General features: G+C 44.2%; 1 protein-coding gene across 1 annotated transcript in view; it reads left to right on the top strand.

The window, feature by feature from the left end:
• LOC102762839 (contactin-6) overlaps window positions 1-4,124 on the top strand; it is a 52,019-nt gene extending 47,895 nt beyond the window's left edge. Inside the window, exons 13-15 of the mRNA XM_006770489.2 lie at window positions 1,549-1,661; window positions 2,852-3,020; window positions 3,839-4,124. Of these exons, the coding sequence (XP_006770552.1) occupies window positions 1,549-1,661; window positions 2,852-3,020; window positions 3,839-3,939 (383 nt within the window). The 3' untranslated portion in view covers window positions 3,940-4,124. The remainder of the gene's footprint in view (window positions 1-1,548; window positions 1,662-2,851; window positions 3,021-3,838) is intronic.
• Window positions 4,125-15,260: the final 11,136 nt, after the last annotated feature.

Below are 15,260 nucleotides of genomic sequence, written 5' to 3'. Positions count from 1 at the left end.
GGAATGCCCTGGGCCAGTCCATCTGGTGAACCCACGTGGGCAGCTGTAGGTGTGGCCGTGGCAATTAGCCTTGATTACAGGACGGCATGACGAGTGGACTGGCCATTCTGTGTCCCTGTGGATCTGCCCACAGCCCAGAGCATGATTAACATGACCTGAGAGAATCACATAGGACCCTGAGTAGTTTCCTTCAGCCACCTGATGGCCAGTTCTTCATGCAACATACAGGAAATGTGCTGGGGTTGGTAATGCACTTGAACAAGACACATGCTCTCAATAAGATTAACAAAGCACATCAGCAAGAATAACTACAAGTCAGTGTGATAAACCCTAATAATATATGAACTCAGCCACGTTGGAGCACAGGGCAAACCTTCATCTCTCTGCTAGGTCTCTGCTGATGTACGTGCAAGTGGCTGGTGAACACAGGGGGACCCCAGTGGGCTTGGAGAGGCAGGGGGATATATAACACAATGTCGGACACCCCACCACGCCTACAGGTTAAATAGTGGTTGAGTCAAAACTCCAAAAGAGATCATTTCCATTTCTACCCGTGTCATAATGAGTTAACTATTACACTTTTTCAGCCTCACAAATTGAAGTCAGATGCCAAAACCATCCTGCTGGGCGGTTTTATCTCTGCCTCTGCCTCCCAGCTGAGTTATTTTTAGTCTCACCAGCTTTTTAAATCTTAAGAATAATCATGTGGCCTCCAAGCTCTGAGAAGCAGAGTGTTGTCATGGAGAACACTAGCCTGCCATCAGGGGGCGGGGCACTGGTGGGACTCAAGCTGTCATTCGCCGCAGGCTCTTAGATACGTGGCCTCCAGACCCGGATGCCAGCTCTCTCGAATGTAACATTTTCCGGGTGGACCAGATCCATTACTTCAGAAGGCCGATTCCAAACCTGTACTTCCCATGCTTTCTCATAGAAAACAGTGATCCCAGGGAAGCGAACACCACAGGCTGGACTCTGATAGACACCTTTGGGGATGATCATCCGTCTGTAATGACTTTCCTTTCTCTGGGTTCCAGCTCTTTGCCTGCCCTGAGTTCTAAGAGAGACCCTGCATCCTTCCCAACTTATTGCAAAGACTTGCTTAAAAGATCTTGGCTTGATTGTGTTACTAAGAGTCCTGGTACAAGATTAAAGAGCTAAAGATGACTAAGAAGGAACCCTCTGTGTTGATATGTGTAAACGGTTTACAACCTGAATTTGTTTGACATGCACATTGACAGCCAAATGGAACACTAGGTAAAGGAGCACCTCCCCCCCATCCAGTTGTATGTGGCAGAGTAAACAAAATCAACAGCAATGATTAATAAATTGATACTTGGACATGGGGCACGCCATTATTAAGTTTGTCACAGACATTCCCAATTTGAATGGATTTGCTTACTCTAATTAGAATATATTATTTCAAATGAACTTGAGAACATTTTAGCTCCTGCCATGCTAATCATCCAGCAGTTCCTGTCCCTTTCATGTTGATGGAAGTAACCACAAGCTAATGAATATTCATCTAGATCTTTGGTTATCTTTTTAAAGCTCCTAGCCAACCCCCAGCTAACATTGCGTGGAAGCTGACTAACTCCAAATTATGCCTGAACTGGGAGCACGTGAAAACCATGGAAAATGAGTCTGAAGTCCTGGGCTACAAGGTGACTATTTGGTTTTCTCTTTAAGCATGGCAATTAAGTTACTAAAGAACCAGGAATGTCACAGCTAAATAGGAAACAAATTTCATGCATATGGAAATTGAGGAATCTTTCTAAAATAGGTGTTGAAGATACTTAGAATTGCTGTTGTGAACCTATTCACTGAAAAGTTTTATGTCCTGCCCAGCTGGTGTTGCTCAGTGGTTGAGCACTGACCCATGAACCAGGAGGTTGCAATTCAATTCTTGGTCAGGGCACATGCCCAAGCTGTGTTCTCTATCCCCAGAAGGGGGCGTTCAGGAGGCAGCCAATTGATGATACTCTCTCATCATTGATGTTTCTGTTTCTTGATCCCTCTCCCTTCCTCTCTCTGAAATAATATCTATCTATCTATCTGAAAAAGAAAAAGCTGTATATCCTGAGGCCCATAATGTGTCATGGAGCATGAAGAAACAAAACTCTATAGTTTGCAAGAATTTTCTTCAAGTGACTTTCCTTGCCATTAAACAATGAAGGTTTATGTGGGTAGTAAATGTGAGTGAGATGAGAGTGAGGTCAAAGAATATTATTCCAACAGAATTTCTAGAACTGAAGCTGCAGTAGGATGTGATCATTTACCATCATTACAGGAATCGAACAAGAGTCCAGTCAGATACCCCGAGCACATCCCTTCCATCCGAGCTAAAGGATGTCCTCTGGCAAATGCATCTACTCAGAAATCTGAAATGGGGCCCCGCTAAACAGTGGCTTCTCACAGCAGGCTTCAAAGATGACAGCCTGGAGCTATTTAATTAATAGAGATAAATCTACTCTCATTCAGACGCATTGGACAAAACAGCAAATCTTTTTCTTAACACTACATTTTCCAAAAAAGGGCATAGATTGGGTACTTCCATCCAAGTAGTACAGAATTTAAAAATTTTTAATTGTTGATTGATTTTGAGAAAGAGAAACAAAGAGAGAGATGAACATTAAGTTTTTGTTCCACTTATTTATGCATTCATTGCTTAGTTCTTATATGTGCCCTGACCAGGGATCAAACCCACAACCTAGTTGTATCAGGACAATGCTCCAACCAACTGAGTTGTCCAGCCAGGGCCAGCATTTATAATGATGTGTCTTTGTGTTCCTTAAGAGTGTCTGAACCTTAGAAAAGAACATGTCCCTTTAACTTGAGTCACCATTTTATTCAGATTCTGTACCGACAAAACCGACAGAGTAAAACCCACATTTTGGAGACAAACAACACATCAGCTGAGCTGCTGGTCCCATTCGAAGAGGACTACCTGATTGAGATAAGGACAGTTAGCGACGGTGGGGATGGAAGCAGCAGCGAGGAGATCAGGATTCCAAAAATGTCCAGTGAGTAGCATCACCATTGATCACTGTTGTAGACTTTGAATCCAGCTGCAGCATGAAATCTGGGCTCTACAAATCATTCCAGTTCTTTGTTTAAATGTTGGGTGAAAAAATAAAAGGTCTGTGTTTCCATTTTAAATTGTGAGCAAGAGGTGATGAGTCAATTTTTCTTTAAATAATCCCTCAGATTTGCAACATGTTTGTATAACGCACACAGTATTATGTGCTCTCATTCAAATCACAAAAGAGAAAAACAACTGTGGGTTATTGTGCACGATCCTTCCTATTGGACAGAAATCACAACGCTTTTCTGTGGATGTGTGCAGGCTCCTGAGCAGGGAGAGAATATGAAATATGTGCACATTCAGCTTTTCCTATACCTGTGGCAGACATCACCAATCAATCACCGCATTTATGCTGGGCTGAGCCACAGACCCTCTCAGTATAGTGTTCTCAGCAGGTAACACTAGGCAGACAGAGCGTGGAACAATGATGTATTCTTTCTGCTGTGGAGGAATCGCTCACCCGTCTGCCTGAAGCTGTGTCTGCCACCACACGTTGGCCAGTCCTCATCTTCGGTGGGGTCAGACTCGACCAATTTGGGCATTTCATCGGTTCATTTTTGCATTGAAAACAGCGACATCCTGGGACAGAGCATAGGGCTCTTCCTACAGTGAAACATAATGTAAATGAAACAAGTGTTTGTTGTAAAATACACTATTGGAGAGAGATGATTGTATGCATTTGGGTCAGGAAGAATGAAGCTAACAAGGATTTTTACTTATTCTCAGGAGATTGTGTTTTCTTTTTGTTTTCTTCAGGTTTGAGTTCCAGAGGAGTCCCAGTTTGGGAACCCAGCATCCACTTCCTGTCTGTTGTCATGATTTTTTACTGTTTTACTATTCAGCCACTTGAACGATGAATGAATCCATAAATCTTGTGAGGCTTCTGAAGGCAAATCATTCTGTAAATACCCTCTCCAGCCCCAGCCCCAGATGCATTCTTAATACAGACTTGTTTGGAAAGGAAAAAAAAAGTATATTATTAAGAGCTTGTAAATATCTATGGTACAGTAATAAAGCAATTTAAACCCTTTTGAATTTTAAAGTTTGCACATGATTACACACGTTCAGGAGGTGCCAAATTAATCTGTGGACTTCTAACTGCTGTGGCTTTTAAATGACTTATATGAAGAGTATAAATAAGTCCCCTTGATGAGGAAGATAAATAGGAAATAGATTGCAGCTATCAGAGCTAAAATGTCCATTTTTTTACTGGCTCTTGGCAATTTGCTTCAGTATTCAAAGTTTTCACCCCACTCAGAAATAAAATAAGAGGCTGTGCGTACGGTTGGGATGATTTAAAATGTAAGCAATCCACGGGTGATATGCTCCGATCTCTGAATCAAGTGGAGACAAGAAATAGTTGGACCCAATAATAAATCCATATACATGATCTTCCCAACACAGCTTTAGGAGGTTCAGTATTAATCATGGCAGAAGGGCCTTATGGCAAAGAAAAAGAAAAGGGAAGTAAACACCCACCTAAAATATTCTATAAACTCTGGAACACAGTAAGCTATTCTTCATAGTAAAGTTTATTTTTTCAAACAATTCTGTGTTCTGCCAAGGAAAAGGCTGCATGAACAGATCTTAGGAAATTATTATGAGTTGTTAGCAATGGATGTGGCCTTCATTTTGTACAAGAAATAAATATGGGAACGGCATGATTTAAGCGGGTTTTTGACATTTTGGTCCGGCTGTTTCTTTGCCAATGTTCTGTCCAGCTCTAAAAATAATCCCTACACTGGCCAAGGCTGAGAAAGAGATTTGGGGTTGACTCCTTGCTGGGATGGACCTACTTCAGCCTGGAGTCCAGTTTTCGGGGTCAAACAGCATGGAAGAGGGCAGGTTACAAGTGGGCTGGGCCATCTGTGAGGCCATCTGCTTCCTTCCTGGAGAGCCTGGAGGAAGGTCCTGCCCTCAGGCTGTTCTGACTCTCAGCCCAGCAGGTGTTATGTCCTGGGAGCTAGTGGTGAGACAGGGTTCCAGTAGTGTTGCCTTGATAACATGGTGTGACCTCTTCATCACGTTGAGAATACGCAAACTCTCCTCACCACCCTCGAATCTCACAATCCTCACAATTGGATTTTCTCATTTTTATTTCTAAGTACTTCAGAGCTGTTCACAGTACACGGCATTGTCAGCAGCAGATGGACAGTGACTTGTCAGAGCTGTGACCTTGTCCTGCCTGAGCTTGACTCACACAGTCAGACTGACCAGCCTTCTGTGCACACCCTGACAGCTGATGGAGCAAAATGAATAAGCGACACAAATACTGGGGGTACCAGCCGCCTGCCCAAGACATTGGTGTGGATCCGAGGAGCTCACGGTCTAAATGTTTCCTCAACTTGGGGAGAGACAAGATTTGTGTCCTTCCCCTACCCCAAACTAGAGAGTGGGGGCTGAATTGTCTGAGATTTTTGTTTCTACTGATCAGGTGAATTAAATACAGTCATTTGTGTGTACGAGTCCAAAAGCTGAGCCAGTTTTTATCTATCACTCTTCTACATTTTCAGGTGGCTTTCATTCATAATTACTTGAGCATTAAAACTCTATTACTCAATATCTAACGTTATTTATACGTTCATCAATCCATACTAAACTTTTCTAAACACAGTTTGGCCTTAACAGTGAAGAGCATGCATCTTTCTCAACTGACGTGCAACTCCACTGTTAGGGAGGCCTCTAGCACCTCCGCTAACATCCCCGTGTCAGACCCTCAGGACTCAGGGACATAGTGCACATGAGTTTTTATCATGCCCTGCGGAACACAGTAAGTGGTAAACAGAAAGAAACCCTCTCATCTACGAATTAACCTAATGAAATTAGTTACTACACTTTCTTAAGTGCCCAATAGATAGTAAAAACTGTCAACCTACGTTTTGTCAAAATCCAAAGCAGCTTCAAGGAAAATGAGTGGTTCCCCTATTCCTGATGCTAGGTCACTGAAGAATGAAGCCAGGTTGGGAGACTATCCTGTGTAATGTATGTACTCCTCCATATTTAGGGAGGTTTCTAGGGAGCCTTTCATTGACCAAGTCCTTTTCTCTCTCTCTCTCTCTCTCTCTCTCTCTCTCTCTCTCTCTCTCTCTCTCCCCCCCCTCCCCTATCCCTACTGTCTATACTCCATTTGGGATGTCCACTTCTATACATTCCCCATATGCACACCTGTGATAAAGTTTTCAATGTTCAATGAAAAAATGAGAAAAATTTGGACAGGGGGGTGAGATTTCAATAATAAATAATTTACAAAATATGTGGTAGATTATGACTTTCTTCTGCTTTTTGTGGTAAAATGTCCACTCTTTAATGAAACAGAGTTGACAATAAATACTAGTTTACTTCCTGAGTTCAATTTTAACAGAGTTGGTTCCTTTATATGAATCAATTTAATGCTTTTGAAATCAGGAGGATGACTTACTCTACAATCTGGTTAATTAAACCTTAGAAGGTACTTATTCTTATTTAAAATTTATCTTCTGAGAGAGTCAAAAGTCTGAATTTCACTGCTGTTTAGTTTTTTATATCTCATTACCATCAAATTAATGAGTTTGGCTCTAAGTTTCCCGAGTGCAGTTTGTCAAGATCTTACATGGATTGTGTGAATAGCAGCATCTGAGTTGACAGAATCAGTGTTTACATGCATCAATACAACCACAGCTCCAGGAAATCCCATTTACCTTTTATATCAAGCTAGCAATGAAATTAAGATAACAATGAGAAAAGAATATCAAAGTCCTGAATTTTTTATTATCTTAAAATTTGGAGATTATTTGCCTTCTACTTTTTCTATTAAATGTGTGTTCTTTCATAAAATTATGTATAGTAGCTATTAGGCTTGCTTTCATGTCTTTATAGCAAAATAATTTTCATAAAAAAGCAAATTGGTTTTCCTCATTATTTTTAATATTCCCGCTCTTGCTAGTGCTTGCTGCAGTCCTGGGCAGAAAATATGATGCTTAAAACACACGTTTTGCTTTCTGAACTGATTTATTCGGCCAACTGGTGGGACAATTTGTTTTTCCTTCGTGTCCTCAGTTAAATAAGTATTTTTCTTTTATAAACCTGACTAAAATAATAAGCTAAACTAATCTCCAGATTTTGGTGAAATGATATGTTCTTGAAAGTAATCTGAAGAGTAATATGGAAAGCAGTCATTTTTAAGAAAACAGCAGAAATACTAAATCATTCTCCTATTTTTAAAAACATCTACCACCACCTTGTTATTTATACCTTAGAAGAAGCTTGTCTGGTCCAGTGTGAGATCAGGGGAGAAGTGATCACAGCTCAGTGGGAAAGAAAATAGATGCCACATCATATACTGAGCCATTCCCCAGCCCCACAGACCAGGGAGTGCGCCGGGCCCAGGTCCTCACACACTTGACGCTCATTCCTGGAACAGAACTCAGTCCTGTGTAGGGACCTACTCTTGGATGGTAATTAATGAATGTTTGTAAATCACTTCGTACATGAAAAGCATTTCATAAGTTCAATACTTTTTATGATGATGACTTTTTCCCAGAAGCGTATTGACTTTTCACAATGCTACTTTGAAAAGCGTGCATTAGTGATCAGAGCCAGAGACTATGCCAGGAGGAAAACAGTAATTAGACAGTTTAAAAGGTAATGATTTTGAGATACTGAAGTCTGAGGTAAATTCATAACAGCCTGCGTGGACTAAACAACATTAATTCAAACATGAGTAAACCCACATCGCTTCATCGACTAGACGGAGGCTGTTTCCGGCTTGTGAGGTAAATGTCATAGCAACAGAATTTCTTCCTCAAACGATATTTACTCATAACAAATCTCAAGTATTCTCCAGGGCTTCTGATAGCAACAATAATGAATGTAGGCAACTTTTATTACCTTTAAGTGTGCAGTTATAAAATCCCCCATACCAGCTTTGAGCAGATTAATGTAAGCCTATTTTTGTTGACAGCAAAGCAGGATTGAATATATTACAGGCCTTCTAAATCAGATCGTCCTCCTATCTGCTTAAAAGTAAAAGTGTTGTCATCCTAAATATGTTACATTTAGATTCGCAAACACATAGGGAACTATTCACATCCTTCTAAGTTCTTAAGAGAGTCCAGCTTTCAGACGTTTGGAAAGAGACACTTCCACGCAAGGACGGGGCTTGTGTTATTTTGAGCAAGGCTAGGAATCACTTACACAGAGGCTTGCTGAAGAGTGAGTTCAAACTGCAGACAATTTGAAGAACCTGCCACCTATGGCTACCACCAGACAGGAGAGCAACGCCATGGCACCAGGAAGCCCCAGGGATCACTCCCAGGTCTAACTGGCAATTATTATCCCTGAAGCCAAATTAACTAAACTCCGTTCTCTGGACCATGAACCATAACAAAGTGTAATCATCCTGTCAGGATGCAATATTAAGTCCACATATTCAGCCAGGAGAGCATTTGTAGCTGGCAGATACGGCACAGTTATGACAGCTTCCCCTTAGGGTCCACATCGTGAGCTCCAGTCTGTTTGCTTCCCAAAGTTCTGAATACCTGGTGATCTATTGAAATTTTCAGAAAAAAAAAATACTTATTTGGCATTAAAGGGTTGCAGACTTTCAGCCCAAGGTCACAGCCAACCACAGACAGACTGGTTGTTGCTGGTGTCTATTTGAAGATTGAAATAGTTATCAAAGTTTAGAAGTGAGGAGACTTATTAAAGTGAATCCAGCTCTTCTTGGGAAATCCTGGGCCCGCCTTCCTTTGAGGCACTAAACAATGAGCTAGTCCCTTTACCGCACTCCCCTCCCAGCACCCACACTCCACCTGCTTCTCCTGCTTCTTCGGGCACTTGAGCCTTGACACCTGTTATACCTGGTGGGATGTACTTGAACAGAATATTTCAATATTTTATAATGGAAAGACCACTGAACCAGCAATCTCTAGTCCGATGAGCTTAAGCAAGATTATTCGCTGTTCTGCCTTCAGTTTTTTCATATCTAAAATAAGAATGAAATATATTCTCCATATACCTCACAGGTTGTTCTAAAGAACACATAAAATAAATTCTAGGAAGAAATCAATAAATTCTGAAATATAACCCATTATAAAGAGCACCGCCTGGCTGTCTCTGAACTTGCTGATTTAAATGACATTAGTTAGTGCTGTAGTTAGAACACCAATCATGGTTTTCAAATTAGGTGGTAGGACTGGCTTCTTGCTGTTATTCAATTATGTTAATTCCTATTTTTACCCTATGTTTTTGAAAGCTCAGTAATAAATATTAATGTTTTTATAGCATATTACCTCATATTTACATAAACCTTCATTTTAGCTTTCCTAATGGAGTATTTAATGTAGCATGATATAAAATAAAAATAGTATTAAAATTTTAAAAAATTATGTCCTTTATCTTTTAAAAATACATCTTTCTGTTTACATTGAGATCAGAAACATTGCAACCACTCGCTAACCTACATTTATAAGTTATCAAACATTCAAGAAATACCTATTATTCACCATGTTCTATACATTGTGCTTGGCTACACACACACACAGTGAAGAGGAGAAACATCTTGCCAAGGGACAGGCAGGAAATAAACCTGCCAGCCTTCCCCACACCCACCAAAACCCAGCAATAATAATAATTACAAGCTGTGGCGATGCGGCAAGGAAATGAGGAAGGGCTGTGACAGAGAACAGAGCAAGGCCAGCACTCGATGGGGTGATCAGACGCATCTTAGGAACTTTTCCATCCTCACTGACCCTGAAAAAGGGGGTCTGCAAATGTCTCAAGGCGGGAGGGCGCTCACTGTGCTCTGGCTACTCCAAGAAGGTCAATGCCACTGATGGAGGGTGGGCAGGAAGGTCAGTGTAGACGAAGGATGGGCAGGAGGAGGCTATAAACTCAGTCTGCAAGGGGAGTTGGAGACAAGGACTTTTGGGTCATGAGAAGGAATGTGGTTTCAAGCTTTAAATATGATGCACGTGTTGAGAAGGTTCTTTGGACTCCTGTGTGGTAGATGGGCTGGCAGCAGGCCCATACAGCCCAAGTTCTAGGAGCTGTCCCTGGCACAGGTGACAGTGGCCAGCTGGGTTGGTAGTGGGAGCTGGACAGGTGTGGACATGTCAGGAATTGCCAGTGGACTGGCTCACCAGGGTACTGGACCCCTGCCATAGTTGGTTATTTACTGGATGGAGAAGCCTAGGGAGAGAGCGTCCAGAGAACAGAGGCTGGGACATGAGCACATTTCTTCTTCGGACCTCCTGGTGAAGGCTCCTTTGTGGCAGGACTTTTCAGAGCCTTCAGTATTATACTGTGGATTGTGGTTCCTGAGGGACATCCATGATATCTATGAATCACTGCCACATTTTATTTGACAATGGAATTTTCTTTACTAGAGAATCATATGAAACCAGTTCAATAAAACATACAAGGATTCCAACAGGAAGTGCACATTGAGAGGAAAAACCTGGAATAACGCCTCAGGATGTAGGAGCTTACAGCTCTCTCTCTGTTGTTTTGGGGTTGTGTCTGATTTTCATATTGGACAAGTGCCATCCTTCCTGTCCTGTCCCTTCCACAGAAAGCCCACGATGAAAACTGCACACAGAAGGCAGAGTCCACATGGGGTTAAAGCGCCACACGAGTGAAGACAAGCATCGCCTTGTCGCGCCCCTGGCCTGCCATTAGTTCTACCAGGAGAAGCAATGTAGCCAGTGGCCCTGAGCCCTGGGCAGGTCACGGTAAAGAACAGGGGCATCTCCCTGGGCCCCGAGGCCACAACCCAATTATCTCGGTGAGAAGATAATTCAGTTCAAACCAGAGGCCCACAGTCAGGGCTCATGGAGTCGGTGCATGAGGGACAGCGGCTCTGTTAAATTTTCATTGAATTTTCATCTGCTAAGCGAGTCTAGCACTAAATTAGTCATAAGACTGTCTGCCCCAGAACCCACTCTGTTGGCAGAGATTCCTCCTGTCAGGCCCTTCTCTCCGGGACTCAAAATTGAAAGAGGGAGAGAGATAGAGGGATTCACTGATTTCACTTGTCTGAACACACCAACAAATTTGATCTGTGGAATATGAACGCCAGGAGGTCCTTCCCCACAGGAGCCCTCCGCAGTCAATTTCCTGTAGGAGTTTCCCTGGCGCGTTATCCATCGATGGAAAACTGGAAGTCTCATCAGAGGAACTTTCTACTTGCTCTGATCCAGCCGTTCCACAATGATCTGATCACAATAAACATCATATGCAGGAAAGTGACAATAACTGCACTGAATCATGCCCTCCAAAGCCCTGGGGGCAATGCCCCATGAGCAGACATCCCAGGTCCCCAGGCTCTGTCACTGGGAGTGTGGGCGGTTCCCAGGAGGGGCCAGGCAGGCTGGGAGCCCCTGTGTCCTCAGTGCTGAGACTCTCTTTCCCGAGGGACTGTCCCAACCCCCACCCCCATCAGCTCACATCTGGACACGGTTCAGACATAAGTGCAGGCAGAGTCCACACAGGGACAAGGGCATCAGGACCAGTGTTCCCTGGAGACGCCCTGTCCCCATGGCAGCTCACACCTGTTCACGTCGGTGTGCCTGTGTAAGTGCTTCACAGGTATTAGGTCTTTGAGTGCCCCGCATCCCTGGAAGGTAAACATCCTGTTCATTTTTCATTTTTGTAGTTTTGAAAACTGAGGTGAGTTGCCCACCTAAGGCCTTGCTGCTGGCATGCGTCAAAGCCAGACTGGACCTGACTTGCTCCCAAGGCACAGGTTGAGTTTTTCCCCTGAGTCATTCCTCTGGGTCATCCTGCCTCTCGGTGTGTGTGTGTGTGCGTGTGTGTCACACAAGTGTATAAGAAAGCATTTGTTCATTTTTGTAGTTTTGAAAACTGAGGTGAGTTGCCCACCTAAGGCCTTGCTGCTGGCATGCGTCAAAGCCAGACTGGACCTGACTTGCTCCCAAGGCACAGGTTGAGTTTTTCCCCTGAGTCATTCCTCTGGGTCATCCTGCCTATGTGTGTGTGTGTGTGTGTGTGTGTGTCACACAAGTGTATAAGAAAGCATTTCTGTGCATGTGCTCATTTTTCATGGAAAACCCAGCCATCACACCATGCACTTGGGGGTACTCATCCTCAGTGGGGTGCCCATCCTCAGTTGTGTTTTCATCTTTTGTGGGGTGCCCATCATCAGTGGGGGCGTGCCGTCACTGGGGTGCCCGTCCACAGTGGAAGCACTCGTCCTCAGTGGGGGTGCATTTCCCGTGGTCTAGGACTCTGAACCTCAGTGACCCGGCATGTCACAGGATGGCTGCTGCTGCAGGACTAGGGTTCATCCATAGCCGCAGAGCAGAGGAGGAGAGGAGAGGTAATTGGGTGATGCAGGGAGGGAGCCATGACCTTGGCCTCATTAGCAGCTGGCTTTAATCATCAAAACCCGGCAACCACAGGGGGCTGTGCCTGCACGAACATTCTGCATCTCATTTCCTGAAAATGCCAACGTTTGAGCCCATAAATATTACTTATGATCCTGGAGTGACAGCACAGATACTAAGGGAATGGTTTTATGGTATTGATTTTTGATAGGTCGTTTCTGTAATCAGCTTAACTTTATCTGTGAAGATGAACTTCTCATTCCCGTCCAACAAGTATTACAAGAAAGCGACGCTGGCCCCGGCGGCCGCCACCTTCACTCCTGGAAGTAGACGGGTTTTAAATCCCAAATAAACACGCCACCTTCAGAGCCTCCCGACTGTCCCCATCTCACGAGATGATCTTTCCTTTCATCTGTTTCTAACAAAAGGGGCCTTTTCCTTTGAAACACGGCCCAGGATCTCCCGTGTCTGGTATGGCTCACAGATGGCGGCTTCATTTCAGGAGAAGCCCTTTCCAGGGGAAGGAGGCTCAGGAACAACTGAGTCTGTGCAGAGTCAGGGGATTTAGGGAATTGGGGTGGGGAGGTCATGGGGGCCGGGAAGACCAGTGCCTGAAGGCAGCCTGCCTCCTTGTCAGGAAAGACCCCACGCTTCTCTCCCTTCTCCAAGGTATTAACCTCAAGACCTGAAGAGCCATCTCTCTGTGAAGAAGAACATGAGCAAGAACTGGGGAAGGTCAGGGGTCGCGATAGACAGAACAGATGGTGAGCGGCGCCATTCAGAGCCCAGTACGCGCATCTCTAGGAACTCCCGTTACAGTGCGTCTTCCCAGGATCCCCAGATGAGACTGTTATCCTGTCACCACCTTACATTCACAGAACAAGGTGACGTTTCCCAAAGGCATTCAGCAGTAGTGTGATGGGCGGGACTCAAACCACGCAGCCAAACTGGTGGCGCGCATGTGCACACACGTGCACACGCACATGGAAGTTGAAGGCAGTTGGTTATTGGGGGTGTCAGAATGAAACCTCAAGTTCACAGTTGTCCAACTGCAAAGCCGGTACTAACAATTCACATTCGTGAGATAATTATTATGTCCTGTGCCCTCTGTAAGGATATATGTAAATCTTAGCACACGCACTAGTGTTCTTATCCCCATGTTAAGATGTGGAAACAGAGACTTCAAGTGGTCACCTTATTCAAAGTTTTACAAAAGTGTACAGAAGAGTCAAGATTCCATTCCAGCCCAGCTGGTGTGGCTCAGTGGTTGAACATCGACCTATAAACCAGGAAGTCACAGTTTGATTACCAGTCAGGGCACGTGCCCCGGTTGCGGGCTCCATCCCCAGTGTGAGGTGTGCAGGAGGCAGCCAATCAATGATTCTCATTATCTCTCTCTCCCTCCCCCTTCCTCTTTGAAATCTATAAAAACATATTTTTTTAAAAAATGTTTTGAATCGAAGTCCAACTGAGCACACCAGGCATGCCTTACCTGTGAGAGTCCCGCGTGAGCCTGTTGGTGCCTAAGGGGTGGAAGCCCCTCTGAGGGGCTGGGAGGTGATGGGAGGTCAGTTGCAAGCTGGGTGGGCAGGGCTATGGGGAGCATACTGGCTGTGTCATTTGATTGTGATGATGAGGGTGTGGACTCAGTAAGGGGAACTATCAGTCCTCTCTCCCAATAGTTTCCTGGAGGACAGGGATGGGGTAAGTAATCTGAATGACTGCCCCTGGGGACAGGACTCAGCCAGGCTATGGAGGCCCCTCACGAGCTCCTGTACCATCAAGACTCCACGTCTGATGCCGGATTTGAGGGGAAGGGGACCGACCTGTATGGCACAAGAAGCAGATGGTCACTGTCACCCACAGGCCTTCAGCCCCAGGGAAACCTCCCGCCGGAGATGAGGTCATAGACAAAGGCCGTGACGTCTCAATCTGAGAACATACATGTTGTTCTCAGATGAGGAAACATTTGACGCGGGTCTTGACAACTGTGTATGAGTTCTCCAGACCATGGCGGCATTGAGTGAGGGAACTCACAGAAGGAAATGGGCACAGAGTTGCTCAATCAACTGTATGTGTGTGTTTAAAACTACAGAAAGCCTTGTAAGTAAAAGAATGGTAAGAAAGTGGTTTATATTTACAAAAGTCTCTGTTGGGAGAGGGCAACACCTGGATTTTCACAGTGTTTTCCATTCGGTCTCTCTTATCTGATTCACACAACCCTGTTAACAGAAAAATAATTGGTGTTTGGCAAAATGCCCTAGTTCATTTGGACTGCTATTTAAAATTACCTTAGAGTGGGCAGCTAATAAACAACAGAGATTTGTTTCTCACAGTTCTGGAAGCTGGAAAGTCCAAGGTCAAGGCTGAAGTATATTTTGTTTTTGGTGAGAGCCCTCCCCAATGTAGAACTCTGTCTTTTTGCTGTCGCCTCTGTGGGGTCGCCCTTCCACGCACTAATCTCAGCACAGGGCTCCTCACTCAGGACCTGATTACCTCCCACAGCCCCACCTTCTGATACCATTGACTGGGAGCTGTTTTTTTATACATGACTCGGGGGGACAAACACAGCCATAGTTGCAAGGGAATCGAGACTCCCGACATGACACCATCATAACACACCCAACGGCAAAGCTGAGCTGGAATCCAGAATCCTTAAACCTGGACGCACTGTTCTGAGCAGATACCTTTCAACAGCCTTTCAAAACAAGAAGTGAAGGTATTCTCATACTTCTGCAAAAAGAAAGAAAATCCATCCACAGTCCTTTATAGCCAAGAAAGAGAGTTTCCTGCGGCTTTAGACTGAGTACTTGTAAAAGCTAAGAAGTTAAAAGTGAGAAGTTTTTATTTCAGAC

This window comes from Myotis davidii, unplaced genomic scaffold, assembly GCF_000327345.1.
Source record: "Myotis davidii unplaced genomic scaffold, ASM32734v1 scaffold663, whole genome shotgun sequence".
NCBI classification, from domain to species: Eukaryota; Metazoa; Chordata; class Mammalia; order Chiroptera; family Vespertilionidae; genus Myotis; species Myotis davidii.
The sequence above is the reverse complement of the archived record's forward strand: the minus strand, read 5'-3'. Positions and strand labels throughout refer to the sequence as shown.